This window comes from Triticum aestivum, chromosome 6D (genome assembly GCF_018294505.1).
Source record: "Triticum aestivum cultivar Chinese Spring chromosome 6D, IWGSC CS RefSeq v2.1, whole genome shotgun sequence".
NCBI classification, from domain to species: domain Eukaryota; kingdom Viridiplantae; phylum Streptophyta; class Magnoliopsida; order Poales; family Poaceae; genus Triticum; species Triticum aestivum.
In genome coordinates, this window is record NC_057811.1 from 166,272,450 (window position 1) to 166,288,155 (window position 15,706).

At 46.9% G+C, this 15,706-nt stretch overlaps 1 protein-coding gene across 1 annotated transcript; it reads left to right on the plus strand.

Annotated features, from left to right (window-relative positions):
• Positions 1 to 770: 770 nt before the first annotated feature.
• LOC123144331 (MOB kinase activator-like 1A) lies at positions 771 to 5,672 on the plus strand. The gene is made up of 7 exons (XM_044563429.1): positions 771 to 1,016; positions 1,483 to 1,531; positions 3,250 to 3,358; positions 3,539 to 3,632; positions 4,800 to 4,933; positions 5,033 to 5,196; positions 5,314 to 5,672. The coding sequence occupies exons 1-7, from the start codon at positions 994 to 996 to the stop codon at positions 5,386 to 5,388; spliced, it is 648 nt and encodes a 215-aa protein (XP_044419364.1). The 5' UTR covers positions 771 to 993; the 3' UTR covers positions 5,389 to 5,672.
• The last annotated feature ends 10,034 nt before the right edge of the window (positions 5,673 to 15,706 follow it).

Sequence of the window (15,706 nt, forward strand, 5' to 3'; positions counted from 1 at the left end):
GCGGGATGGCGTCGACACCCGAGCGCCGTTGCTCCTCGTGTTCGAGGGCAAACTACGCCTCCCAGTTGGGGGAGTCGGCGGCGTACTCTGGCAGCCGACGGTGCTCCGGCGTGAGCTGCGCGCGGCGCCTGCGCACCTCGTCGTCGTGCGCCCGCTGGGTACGAGGAACCGCCGGCACCGGGATCCGCTGCGGATCAAGATGCCAACGGTGCGGCAGCGTGACATCGGGGTACGGCAATGGCTGCATGTATTCCCAGTGCCACCGCGCTTGGTGCACCGGGATGTGCAGGCACCGGCGACCAGGGCGGAAACGCGTCGCTCCATGTGCCACCACTTTTGTCCGCGCCGACCCAAACGGACGCGGGCGGACGAAATGGGTCGCCCCATTGGAGTTGCTCTTATCTTCAATAACTAGCTATTCCTAAAAACGTGGTGAGACATATTATGCTAAGAGATCATCTCTTGTCTTCTCTTAAATAAGAGAAGATAAGCCTTTTCTTATGAGTTATCTCTTCTCCACTTCATCATTTATCCTATGTGTCACTTCTAAAATACCTGTCCTATGAAGCTTGTCCGGGTAAAAAAATTGTGACCAAACAGTGGCCCGGGCGTAGGAGGCGGCCGGGTTTGAAAGGTCCGGTTGGTTGCAGATGCTCTTACTCACCACAGCCAGATCTTGATCCAACTCCGGAATCTCGGGTGCGGGATCATGGATGCCAGCCAGGCCGGCCATCCGCCGTCCGCCCCCCAGATCCGACGGCCCCTGCTGCCACCGCGCCGGCCCATGATGCCCCGCGGCGCCGCATCATGCGCTGACGAGCCAGCCAGCGACCGCGGCCAAATCATTTTTGTCTGAGTCGCACTCGCACGCAGCCTTCCTTCCTACCTCCACCCCGCAGTAGTAGCAGCAGCTCCATCACCATCTCCCCCCTGCTTCCTTCCTCGGATCGGAGGGGGTGAGCGACCGGCCGACCAGGAGGAAGCGGCGGCAGGATGAGTCTCTTCGGCCTCGGACGGTGAGCCCCAGATCCCCCGCCCCCCCTCCCCTCCCCCTTTGCTTTGCTCTGTTCCACTATCCTGCTGTTCTTCACCCCCCATGCGTCTTCGAACCCTCTCCGGCGAACACGCCTCGGGATCTCCTTCGGCCGAAGCGCGCCACGTCTCCAGGAAATTTCCGTCGTACTCGTCCGTTGCACTGGACTGGAGTGGAGATCCGTTCGGAGCAGGACTGTTTTCTTCAGCTGGTGACAAGCCCTAGCTTGCTCGGAGTTAGTTGCGGATTCGTAGACCGAAATCGCTGTTTCTCTCCGATCCATGCAGTTTATGACGGATTTCATGGTTTTGTATGATGCCTGGTGGAGTAATAATACATTAGCTGTTTGTTTCTCGCAATTTTGCTGCTATGCTCAAGTTCGTTCTCTTCCCTGCCTGTTTTGCTTCTTGACGCAATCACCCTGACAACCCCTCCCCCCTTTTCGCCAGGAATCAGAAGACGTTCCGCCCCAAGAAAAGTGCTCCATCAGGCAGCAAGGTGAGGATACTGACCTCCCAAGTCCCTAATTCCACCGTATTCCTGGTACCAGCAAGAGCAACTGGCAGTGGATCACAGCATTTCAGTATCCTAGCATAGAAATTGCTCTGTTTTCATCGTCGGGAGGAATTTGGTATAATAGCCTGGTGTAATGACTGGAAGGAGTTCCATGTCTGACAAGGGGAAGGGGCCACTGAACAATATGTTTTCAAGCAGGTGAGTCGAGTGTGGGGTGTGGAGTGGGTGGCGCGCGTGTTGCATGAGCAGGCGTTGTTGTTATTAACTAACTTGTAGCCTGGAGATCGGCATGTATGGAATGATCTGAAAGTAGAACTCTACTCTGTCCTCTCTCTGTCTCTCGCTTCCTCATTTCGTGATAAGTTGTATCCACAAATAACCAAGGTTTATTGTATCCCACAAACAATTGCTATCTGTGTCAAGTCAGTCAGGCATTACGACTGGTATCAGATTTGCGCGATTCTCGGCAGCGAGCTGAATAGAGCAACGAGCGGGTTGGGTTCTCATGTAAAATTCCTCGTTTGCTAGTCTCCACAATGGTGTTGTGGCCGCTGCTTCAGTAATCAGCGGCGCCAGTGGCATTATTCTTGGCCGCCATGAGTCATTCGGCTACGGATTTAGTGTCTGCTTTGGTTGCTCGCGATTATTCCCGTGTGTGGTAAAATTCCGGTTGCGTGACAAGATTTGTGTGGTTCAAGACGGTGGCATGAGTTGATTGGGAGATGAACGATTTCCTGGCTTAAGTCGTAAGTAGGCGGTGATTTATAGTCATCACTGGTGTTACTTAAATGGTGCTACATCCAGGCCTTTTATTGGTTGCCATAACCTATATATGGGGCATGCACATTTTGCTTGTAGTTGCAAATGTATATGGTGGAGCTAGAACAATTAATTTGCTTACAATAACTTAAGGATTGCGGAATACTATATGTTATTGTTGGGTACATGGATTGGTGATGATAAATCAGGGAATTGAACTTGTTTTAAAATTAAAGTAGACAACTGTTACTCATCTACTTTTTGTTCAAACTTTTCCAAAGTCAAACACCATGTTACTCGATTGATATTCTTGTTGGCTTTCACATAGACATGAGCTTGGTGTTTTTGTTATGGTCAGTCGGGTAAGCAAAAAGGTTTTAGTGCATGATTAATGTTCCTACTATACTCCCATGGTCCCATCTATTCCAAAAAGGCAGTATCAAACATTTTGTCGTATCCAACTTCTCAGATTCAATTCATTGTGTCATATATTCACTGCACTGGATTCCTTTAATAGATGTACATGGTGGAAATGAATTGTAACTTATCGTATGTCATGTTTTTATCGTATGGGAAATGGGGTGTTCTACAAACCTGCCATGGCTCAGGGTGAGTTTGGTCTACAAATGCTTGTGCTGGATTGATGTCTAAGCCTTAAGCAATGCTTATTTGTCGTTGCTTAGCAGATTCAAGCTTCATTACATGTACCGTGTTCCTAAATCACCAAAGATGGGTGCAGATTTAGGCATAAAATGTACTTGCATTGCTAGATTTGCCACATGAAATGAACATCCATCTCTGGGGTGTCCTTGGTATATTAAATTTGCCACAGAGTTTGCTTGTTATATACGCCACTCAGAAACTGGGAGGAAACATTTAGATTACACCGTGATATACATAATTTGATATTATCCATTTATTGTCTTCCTTTTTATCTACAGGGGGCACAGCTCCGAAAGCACATAGATGCAACCCTCGGCAGTGGAAACCTTAGGGAAGCTGTGAGGCTGCCTCCTGGAGAGGATATCAATGAATGGCTTGCTGTTAACAGTAATGTTCTTCAGTTTCCTTTTTTGCCGTGACCCATACTTGACATATTTCATTCTATATTCGTTTTGATATTTGTTGGATCTAGAATATTCTGTGGTTGGTACTGAATAACATTGGCATAAAAAATGTTATGGAAACAAGTAATTTCACTGGAGCTAATATGTGTGTTTTGCTTCTCAGCTGTGGACTTCTTTAATCAAGTTAACCTGCTGTATGGCACACTCACAGAGTTCTGCACATCCGAAAGCTGCCCAACAATGACTGCAGGCCCAAAGTATGCCTGCCCATCAATCTCATTCTTTGAACTTCTCAAAAAGGAACAAGTCAGAAACCTTTTAGTCTCTTCATGAGATTGCTATTTAATTTTGACAAGTTGTTTTATGGTTCTGCAATTTATAGCACCTGGTCATTATCTGCTGTAGATCATCTAAATGGTAACTTATTTTACAACTATTGAAGGCTCCTAGTTCCTGCCGTGCATGTTTAATTTCTTTGTCCATGGTTATGCTAAAAGCTTAACAAATGACCCATGGTGTCTTTAATTATTTCCCTAACCTTGCTCCCTCCATTCCTAAGAAGGCATGAAACTTTTCTCAGAATTCCACTAAACAGGGTGCACTCCTATTTTCCCCTCTGATTTACTGAATATGCCCCTCCATGCTGCACCCTGCTCCTCTAAAGACATGCTTGCCTTAGTTGCATTGTGAACCGCTCGCCTCCTCTTGCCGTTATTCCCGCATGCATGCATCGAGAGAGTAATGGCCAGTGTCAATCAGGGTAGAGCTAGTAGCCTCTGGTTGGCCATGCACAGCGTCGTGTGTGCTAATAACCGCTCAGCGTGTGGGGGACAAAATGGTCCAAAACTTGTAAGACGCCTTGGTCTTTGCGAAAAAGGTTTCACGCCTTATTTTTAGGAACGGAGGGAGTGTGACAGTATATGCAAGCTGATTTATCTTTCTTTACTTGAAGCTAATAGATAAATGAAGTACTTTATCGCATTTGAACAAGAAAAGAAAAAAAGTTGTTCTGTTATTTAAATTTGTCCCAATATTGTCTAATTATCAGGGTGTTAAAGCTTGGGTTTTGGTTTAGAATACTGCGCCAGGCAAATCTATTCCTTGTGGTTTCATGTTATTCTGCACACGGAATTCTCTTCAGTGTCCTGTTACTTTCCCTTGTCCTGATATAATTATTAATTTTTGCCAAAGATATAATTAGGTTTGAACATTAACTAAATAGTCGTGGTTGCAAACCTTGCTGAAAGAAGCGAATTTCCAAAATGTGATAGCATTTCGATAGGCAGTGTGATGCAGGCATACAGCGCTCCATATATTATCAATTAGACTTTCTCACGCCCATAATCCCCTGATTGAATTTTCTTCATAATTAGTTGAATATTTAGGTGATATGTCATGACAAAAGAATTGCTATCTTCATGTAGGTATGAGTACCGATGGGCTGATGGTGTACAGATAAAGAAGCCCATAGAAGTGTCAGCACCAAAATACGTGGAGTACCTAATGGACTGGATTGAAGGCCAGCTTGACAATGAATCCTTATTTCCTCAGAAGCTTGGTATGTTGCCCGCATCCTGGACCCCATTAGTTTCTCAAAAGTGCTTCATATTATTGGAGCTGTCAAGTTTACCTGATCTGGGTTGATTTCATTTATTAGGCACACCATTTCCACCCAACTTCAAGGATGTTGTAAACACAATTTTCAAGCGCTTGTTTCGTGTTTATGCCCACATATACCACTCCCATTTTCAGAAGATTGTCAGCCTCAAGGAGGAGGCTCATCTTAACACCTGCTTCAAGCACTTCATTCTGTTTACGAACGTGAGTCTCTCACCATTCATAGTGATTGTGCCGTCGAGCATCGTGGTCTGCTCTTGGCTTGGAAAATAGAAAAGAAAGTAACAGCAAAGAATTTACATCTATTGGCTTGTGATGCAGGAATTTGGGCTGATTGACAAGAAAGAACTGGCTCCCCTCCAGGAGCTCATCGAATCAATCATCGTTCCCTACTGAGAAGGAAACACTGAGGCTGAACCGAACTAAACATGGCTGCTACCGAGTCCTCTACAGGAATGGTCGAGCGATTGGGCTATCTGCGCCAATAATTTACTGGCACAAATCTTCTTGTTCCATTTCTTTGACATAAAAAAACAAAAACATGTACATTACCAGTGATGTATTTGTGTGTACATGTTCAGCAGTTCTCCTGTGCAAACGCGATTGTACTGCTATAACATGCATGTTTGGGTTCGGTTGTGATAGTAATAACATTGAAAAGAGCAGTTTTAAGATGACAATGCAGTTGTTGATGGATGAGAGTCTTTGCTTCTTAATGAAATCCAATTGGGTCTTTGCTCTTTGGTGCCTTGACGTTTTATTGCTGCTGCAGTAGCTTCGGTGGAGGTTTTGTAGGTTTCTGCACTCCTGCTCCTAGGTAAAAATAGTTGTTCTCTCCTCTATGTATCAGCATAGGTCCCAGGGGAGATGAACAAAAAGACATCAGATGTCGTAGACAATTTTTTAGTCTCAGAAATTTCATAACAAGATCAAAGTTTTTTTTTTCTCATGAATTTTTCTATGGAATTTATTATGTAGGATTATAAGTGATATGAAGTTTTTCCGTCAATCACTGGAGGAGGGCCAGACCCCAACCATGTCAATGTTCTACCTTCCATAGGAGCAAAAATAGCTAAACAATTGCTAACCATGTTCTGTGAATGTAACATGAGTAATACTAGTTCTATGGAGTTTTAGGAGTAGCATAAGCCCTGTTTGGAATCACTCCACCCCGCTCCACTCAAAAATAGCTAAACAATTGCTAACCATGTTCTGTGAATGTCTAACATGAGTAATACTAGTTCTATGGAGTTTTAGGAGTAGCTTAAGCCCTGTTTGGAATCACTCCACCCCGCTCCACTCCGCGGAGCTGGGCTTGAGCCGCTCTGTGAAAATGAGCTACAGCCTGCTCCACTCCGGGAGCGGAGTCGAGGGAGTGGAGCGAAACCGAACAGGCACTTAATCTCGAATAAATCGATCTATCAATGTCTCCTAACTGGATCATGCGAACAGCTTCTAGTGAACCCATCTCAACCATCACAGGTAAATTACTTCTCATTAGTGCTTGGGAAAGACCCACCAAGCTCAACTTCGAGCGTGTCCCGACAAAAGTAAAGAACTCTGCATAAAGAAAATATAATCGCGCCCTTATTATCACACAGAACCATATACAAGTACCAGCAGATCCATCAGGGGTGAATGACCCAACAGTGTTTAATTTTATCCACCCAACAGGAGGCACATTCCAGCAGGGTTGAGCTATCTTGATCGATTGCTCATGTGATCTGGAAATCACATTCATGTGCAAAACCGACCTTCCCTTGCATGGATCAACGAAGGGGTCATGCTTAATAGCGATTAGAGTGTCTAGATAACTGCAGAGAAAGCGTTTCGAGACCTCAAGAGGTGGCGGAGCTTTATCATGAACAATTTCGTTGCGAATAAATTAAGCTCTCCACGGTGTCAACAGGAACATGCTACGTTCTGTAGCATCCATCAGTTCTAGTGCATTGAGCGCACTCCTTCCTAGTATGCACAACATTCTTAATCGCAGGAAGCCTCCAAATAGTAGACATAGCAGTCCACAACTTCCTGGCCCTTGGACATAAACAAAAAGGATGGAAATTATGCAAGCATTTTCAATTCTTCTATCAAATGCCATATCATTACCCTGAAAACAAAAACAACATGGTGAGTAAATTTCGAAATGGCTCATGTCAAAGAGTTGCCACAAAATTTGTAAAGTGAATGAGAGCAAAGGACCTCAGGAGGCTCGTGTATCCTGACCCAACACTCAATCAAAAAACACAACAAAGCGGCAAGATGAACACAAGTATGAAAGTAAACACATAGTATAGCATGTGATAAGAACAACCACGTCCATTGGTATTAAGGAAGATTGATCCATGAAGGTAACTCGCAAGATCGATTCATAGAGGTGAGAGTGCGTATGTGATGTGTGTGTCTATGTTTCTATTGTATTTCTAAGAAAAAAATATAAGAAAAATAATCACGTTCAAGAATCTCCTACCTGGGGGAGGTGGCCTCGGATTGTGACATTGTGTTCCGAGGTGAGAAGGGCCCTCGCCTCGAACAGATCTTTGCCATTTGTGCGAAGGAGATCTTAGATGGGGCGCTTGCAGAGGCTCGCGCTCAAGCGGAGCATGGGGATTTGGGCGCCCCGGCCACCGCTAACCCTGGGCAGAGAGAGCCCGGGGGTTGGTTCGGGGCCTAGCCGCACTGCCTCTGGTACTGCTACCCTTGTGGGCCCTTCATAGGGAAGGGCTATGAGAGGAAGGCCGCCCATGCACCTTCACCCCACCGACCAATTGGTGATGCATGAGGCTAGTGTTGGATTCCCCCTAGGGATCCTGCGGCCGCTGATGCCCCCCCCCCCATAAGAGGGGGCGCCGCGGCCGTCCGGCAAAGCAGGCTCCCCACTCCGCGAATGGCGGGTGGGCTAGTTCATCCCCACCCGAGGGGCCTAGTAGTCATGCCGAGGTTCCAATATGATAGAGGCTAAGGTGTCCCGTCTTTCGATGAGATGGTGGTTATCGTTTTTGGTGGAGTAGACTTTCACGATCCGACTACGAACGTTCGAAAGCATCGCGCCTTAGCAATCGCTAAACCAACTCCAAGAGGTTAATGACCACGCGGGAGCATGATCAACCTGACCACGAGGTTCTATTTCCTGCAGGCAAACGAAGAACAAGCAAGAAACTGAGATTGCAATCTGGATATCGCGAATATAAGATGAAAGCTTTATTGATGATAGTGGGGTTCTATGACGTCTTGGTCTGGTCGTTGAACACAAACGAAGTACGTGAGTTGCAGCTATGGCGAACTTTAGTCTAAATAAAACCCAAAGTCTAAACGACGCCCTAAGGGTTGTATGTGTGGAGGAATAGGGGGGAAATTCATGACCCCTTGGAGGAGGGGTCCGAAACCAACCCTAACTCCGTTTCCCCACACATACGGACTCTAAAAACAGACTATACTAAAGTATTTCGAAATTACATGGGCCTAGACCAATAATAGGGTGACGTAGCACCTATAATAGCCCTTGGAAGAAATTTATGAAGTAGCATCTTGTATATTTCGTCCAAGCCTTCATGCACTCATTATGGTGGCTTCAAAGCCCTGAAATCATCACTTCAAACTCCATTCTTGTTCCCCTTGCACATGCCATCATCTCCATGCTTGATCTTGCTCTAATGTTTACCCTTCTTGTCCAAGCTAGGCCCTTCATTTGTAAGCCAAACAAATGTATCCAATTTAGGCAGCATCATATTCTCATGAACATTAGAATCATTACCAAGAAATGAAAGTACCTGATAATTTAATTGGCGTGCGTGAGCTCTAGTAATTGGTCCAGTATATGTAGCGGTAGGGGGTGTGGGTGTAACAATGGTATTGATGTCCTCATCACAATAAGAAGCTCCTCTATTGAAACATCCGGGGCTTCAACCACTTAGGCCATAGGCGACAACTGATTGAGTATATACGACAAGAAGATATTGATATGGTGGGTCTGCAAGGGATGATTTGACGGGATTTATCCACCCCGGAACTCCAGGCCCTTTCCCGGCACCAGTTTTCCTGGCAGTGGTTGCCCGCGATTGGGAAATCAGGGGGCATTCCGCTGGGGGTCACGGAGGATTCCTACTTGGTTGAGGACATTCCTTAGTATGCCCGTCACAGACTGACATATGAACCCCAACAAGGAGGTGATCATTGTCTATGGCTCGACCGATCGTGGGAGATCAGTGGACTTCCTGGCTGAGCTAAAGGATAAGGTGGAGCACTGCACTCCACCGGTGGTGGTAGCCGGCGACTTCAACTTTATTAGACAAGCTGCTGACAGGAGTTCCCCTAACGTGGATCGCTTCCATATGTGCTTGTTTAACAATTGCATTTCTCATATGGCTCTACGTGAGATAGCCCGGGTAGGGGCTAGGTTCACGTGGACTAATGAGAAGGTCGACCATATCCGGAGTGTGCTAGATAGGGTCCTGATGTCTGTTCAGTGGGAGGTCATGCTCCCATGATGTTCTCTTAAGGCGGTCACATGGATTGGTTCCGACCATGCTCCCCTGTTGTTCTCCTCAGGGGAAGGATCACTACTGAGAGCGAGATTATTCCACTTCGAACCCTCGTGGTTGCTTGATGGCTCGTCTCCGTGTCAGTATTTTCCGAAGAGGAAGGGATGATGCAGCACAACTACGGTAGGTATTTCCCTCAGTGATGAAACCAAGGTTATCGAACCAGTAGGAGAACCAAGCAACACTATGTAAACGGTACCTGCACACAAATAACAAATACTTGCAACCCGACGCGTAAGAGGGGTTGTCAATCCCTCACGGGTAAAAGATAGATTGATTTGTAAGATTTTGGATAAATAGATCTCGCAATAAAACAAAATAAAATTAATACAGAAAAACTGCAGCAAGGTATTTTTGGGTTTTTAGAATAATAGATCTGAAAAAAAAAGCAAACAAAAATAGATCTCAAAGCAAATATGATAAAGAATAGACCCGGGGGCCATATATTTCACTAGTGGCTTCTCTCGAGAAAATAGCATACGGTGGGTAAGCAAATTACTGTTGGGCAATTGATAGAACTTCAAATAATTATGACGATATCCAGGCAATGATCATTCTATAGGCATCACGTCCAAGATTAGTAGACCGACTCCTGTCTGCATCTACTACTATTACTCCACACGTCGACCGCTATCCAGCATGCATCTAGTGTATTAAGTTCATGGAGAAACAGAGTAATGCAATAAGAACGATGACATGATGTAGACAAGATCTATTCATGTAGGAGTAGACCCGATCTTGTTATCCTTAATAGCAGCGATCAATACATGTCTTGCTGTCCCTTTTGTCACTGGGAAAGAACACTGCACGATCGAACCCATCACAAAGCACCTCTTACCATGGCAAGAAATATCGATCTAGTTGGATTAACTAAACCAAAGATTCGAGGAAGAAATACGAGGCTATAAGTAATCATGCATATACGAGATCAAAACTCAAATAACTTTCATGGATAAAATAGATTTGATCATAAACTCAAAGTTCATCGGATCCCAACAAACACACCGCAAAAAGAGTTACATCAAATAGATCTCCAAGAGACCATTGTATTGAGAATCAAGAGAGAGAGAGAGAGAGAGAGAGGAAGCCATCTAGCTACTGCCTACAGACCCGTAGGTCTACAATGAACTACTCACGCATCATCGGAGAGGCACCCATGAGGATGATGAACCCCTCCGCGATGGTGTCTAGATTGGATCTCGTGGTTCTGGAAATTGCGGCAGCTGGAATTGTGTTTCGTTGATTCCCCTAGGGTTTTTGGATTTTCGGGGCATTTATAGAGCAAAGAGGCGGTGCGTGAGCCGGCCGAGGTGGGCACAACCCACCAGGGGGCGCCTGGGCCGCCAGGCGCGCCCAGGTGGGTTATGCTCCCCTCTGAGCCCCCTCTGGTACTTCTTTGGCCCAACAGCTGTCTTCTGGTCCAGAAAAAATCTCCAAAAAGTTTTGCTGCGTTTGGACTCCGTTTGGTATTGATTTTCTGTGAAGTAAAAAATGAGCAAAAACAACAACTGGCACTGGGCACTATGTCAATACGTTAGTCCCAAAAAATAATATAAAGTTGCTATAAAATGATTGTAAAACATCCAAGAATGATAATATAACAGCATGGAACAATAAAAAATTATAGATACGTTGGAGACATATCAGCATCCCCAAGCTTAATTCCTGCTCGTCCTCGAGTAGGTAAATGATAAAAACAGAATTTTTGATGTGGAATGCTGCCTAACATGTTCATCACATATTCTTTTCTTTTGTAGCATGGACATATGGACTTTTATATGGTTCAAAGCAATAGTCTAGTTTTGACATGAAGATTTCAATACTCAAGCATATCAACAAGCAACCATGTCTTTCAAAATATCAACACTAAAACAAGTTATGTCTAGCCCATTATGCTCAATCATTGATCCATCCATGAAACATCACATGTTAGCTACATCCAATGCTCAAGTACAATCATAGTGCCCCTTAGTTGGTGCTTTATAAGAGAAGATGGAGATTCAAATAAAAATAAAAATTGCATAAAGTAAATAGAAAGACCCTTCGTAGAGGGAAGTAGGAATTTGTAGAGGTGCCAGAGCTCAAAGCGAAAAAATAGAGACAAAACATTTTGGGTGACATGCTTTTCCCGTTGTCGGCGAGAACGACACCTACGGGATCACGTGGATCCCTTCTACGGTTTGGCAGGGAAGAGGGGTGGTGCAAAGAGCAGATCTAATGATTAACACGACGGATTTTTACCCAGGTTCGGGCCGCTGAGCAGCGTAAAACCCTAGTCCTGGTGGAGTGTATATTCTGTGTTCTTGAGCTTCGGCTCGCTGCTCCGCATGCAAGCTGGGCCGAGAGGTTCAAAAGTACGAATCCTCTTCCAGTATGCTGTGGGCCTCCCTTTATATGTCCAAGGGGCTGCCACAATGGCATACAGGAGGTGTAAAGTAGCTACAATGTCTATGTTTATCATCGGCGTCTTAGGGGATGAGCACCGGAAGCAGCAGTATACTAGTGCTTCACTCTCCACACAAGCAAAAATGGTTTAAGGCAACACCCAATCCTTCATTCACCCATTGCATGGCTGCCTCACAGGCCCCACAAAATGTCAGCTTGCTCAGCCTCTCCTTTTCTTTTCTTCGTTAACATGCACGTAGGGATGAAAATGGAGTGGAAAGTTTCCGCTTTTCCGGAGGAAAAATGGAAATGGAGAGGAAATATGAAAACGGAAACGGAAATTTGCAAAATAGAAATGGAAGTGGAATTTTTTATGCGGAAACGGAAACAAAAACAGAACGGTGTTTTCCGGTGGAACAGACGCGGAAACGGAACTTTCCGTTTCCGTGAATATGGAATTTCCGTTTCTACTATAGGCCCATGGCTGCTTTGTAGCCCAATTACCAAACAACACAGAATGACACAATGAGCAGACTGGATCATTTGAGGACCAACTTTTACTTCCACACACATTCTCAACTAGACACAATACGAAATTGTCATGTACTATTACAATACTGACCTATGTTACCAACACAACCATATTATCATGTAGCCATGTTAAAAATTTCTTAAATTTCTTTGTTTTTTGTGTGTATTTCTCTATGATTCAAGGGGGTTTTAAGTTCCGGTCAACACACCGTTCTGTTTTCGTGTCTGCTTTGTATTCGCTCCGTGTCTGTTTCCGGTAGTATTTGTTTCTGTATTCATTTCCGGGGTTTCCGTATTCATTTCCGCTTCTGCAAAAAAATATGAAAACAAATATGGTAGCACCCAGTTCCGTCCGTTTCCGCTCCGTTTTCATCCCTACATGCACACACGGCAGAACCAGCTACTCTCTTGCGTTTTTCCTCTCTCCTGATTTTGTGAGGGAGGAGACGGGATCTTCTGCAAGAGTTAGCTTTAGTCTGCAAGCAGCAGTTTGGTGCTAGGTGGACTGTTGTGGCTGACGTGGAGTGCTGGGGCAGCTGTCCAACATGGAGCGTTGGTCATGCCCTTAGGACAAACACCATAAATGCGTTGCTTACGTGCCCTTTAGCTTTATCGGGGACGGGAGTAGAACCCGTCCCCTCCGTCGCCGCCCCGCTCCGTCTTTACACGCGTCCATGACGACGAGGCATGCAGTGCCAAGTTGGCTAGCCAGCTGGTGCGCTGGAGGGGTGGCAGGATCTTCATGACGATCTGCATGCCACCACGCAGGTGCTTGCCAGGCTGGTAGGTCAGCCACTGCGTTGGAGTGGTGACGTGATGGCGGAGCCTTGCCGCGGTCTTGCTGATGTCCCCGACAAGGATCTTGCCGGGGCCTTGTAGATGTCCTCGACAAGGATCTTGCTAGGTACTTCGTCTTCTGGCCTTTACAAAGATCTGCACACCACTACGCGCGCATCCCTGGGTCTTGGCCTTAGCGTTGTCGATGGTGTCAGAGCTCTCAACCTCAAGGGTGGTGCTCTGGTTAGTGTTCTGTAAGTTGTGCCGGCAAGGATCTTGCCGGGGTCTCGCAAGCCGTCCCAGCAAGGATCTTGCCGGGGGTCCAGCTCGTCCTCTGTTCTCTGGTCTCTTTCTTGGCTGCTTCTCTTCGCCTTGTATCTGTCCTTGATCGCCCCCCTTCAGGCCTCGCCGCGGGTGTGGCTACGACTGCCCGCGCACAAGTATGGGGTGCTAAAGGGCCCAAAATTTAGTACGCCGACAGGAGCCCCGGGCCTGGTGAGGGAGTGCTGGATAAGGGGGTCCCTGGGTGTCCGGGCTATGGGACATGGGCCGGATTGATGGGCCGTGAAGGTACAAGATAGAAGGCCTTCCCCCGTGTCTGGATGGGACTCTCCTTTGCATGGATGGCAAGCTTGGCGTTCGGATATGAAGATTCCTTTCTTTGTAAACCGACTCTGTACAACCCTAGGCCCCTCCGTGTCTATATAAACCAAAGATTTTAGACCGTAGAGCCAATCATAATCATACATGCTAGACATCTAAGGTTTAGCCATTATGATCTCGAGGTAGATCAACGCTTGTAACCCCTATACTCATCAAAGTCAATCAAGCAGGAAGTAGGGTATTACCTCAATTAAGAGGGCCTAAACCTAGGTAAACATCGTGTCCCTTGTCTCGTGTTACCTTCGATCCTCAGACGCACAGTTCGGGACCCCCTACCCAAGATCGGCCGGTTTTGACACCGACGTTGGTGCTTTCATTGAGAGTTCCACTGTGCTGTCGACAGAAGGTTCGATGGCTCGATCGGTCATCTACAATGATGCTGTTTCGAGGGAGACTTTCCTCCCCGGCCAAATTTTTGTATTCGGCGGCTTCTCACTGCGTGCCAACTCGATTGGCCACCTTGAACAGATCGACAGCTACGGCCCTGGTCAGCAGATCAGTTTCGGGAACCTAAACTACGTCGTTTATATCCGAGGAGACTTGATCTTCGAAGGGTTCGCGGCCCCGACCATCGCTCTGGCCTTAGATCCAGAGCAAACCATCAGGTCCGATGATGGGAGTATGGAGCCCACCGTACTCTTCGTTGCAAACCGCATTATCGAGGATCCGGAGGCGATCGTGTCCACGGCAAACTCAGAATCAGTCCAGGTTCCCCCTATCATTGAAAGGCCGGACTCGCCCCCGGACTCCAGATCCGAACTCTCTTAGTCCGCGCCAAGTAGGCAGGGCCAGGAGGCTTTCACCCCGGCCAGCCCCGCGGACTCTCGCTTCCACGTCCAAACCTCGCTCTTAAACGAGGCCCTGGACTTAATGCGATCCCTCGCTATTACAGAGGAATCACTTCCGAACTACACCTAGCCCGGACTAGGGGCTGAGAGTGGGGAATTTTACGTCCCACCCACCACCCACTTCATAGCCACTGTCGAAGACTTAACCGACATGCTAGATTACGCCTTCGAAGACATCGACGGCATGGACGACGATGCCGGAGACGAACAAGGCCAAGACCCACCGTTTACCGGACGTTGGACGGCCACCTCCACATATGACATGTATATGGTGGACACACCCAAAGAGGATGACTATGACGGCAGGAAGGATCCGGTTGAGGACAAGCCTGCTGAAGCACCTCCAAAGCGTCGACGTCACCGCGCCGCTCAAAATCGCCTCGTGAAAAATACAGCAATACCGGCACCGGAGATAATAACACTCCGGAGAACGCCGAAGACCCCGAAGCCCCTGTCGAGCCAACATCCGAACAGGATTATTGGGAGGATGGGCAAGTTAACCCTAACGATCCAGTCGAGAACGAGGACTCGGAGGATAGTAACTATCTACCAATCTCTGAAGATGATGTGAGCCTCGGCGACGAAGACTTCATCATACCAGAGGAACCACTCGAGCAGGAGCGCTTTAAGCGCCAGCTAATCTCCACTGCGAGAAGCCTAAAAAAGAAGCAGCAACAGCTCCAAGCCGAGCAGGATACACTCAACAACAGATGGACCCAAGTCCTGGCTGCCGAAGAGTACGGCTTTCAACGCCCAACAAAGAGTTATCCGAAGCGTCGGCTACTTCCACAATTCGACGCCAAGGCTGTCGAGCCCACACCGTCAAGATACGACCGTGCTGATGAACTAGACCGGCCGCCACGTGGACGAGATAAAGCGGCCACCTACGCCGAACACCAACCCGCACCACCTCGCCGTAAAGGCAAAGAGACAGCGGCTCCAAGATACACCTACGACCTACGGCAGGAC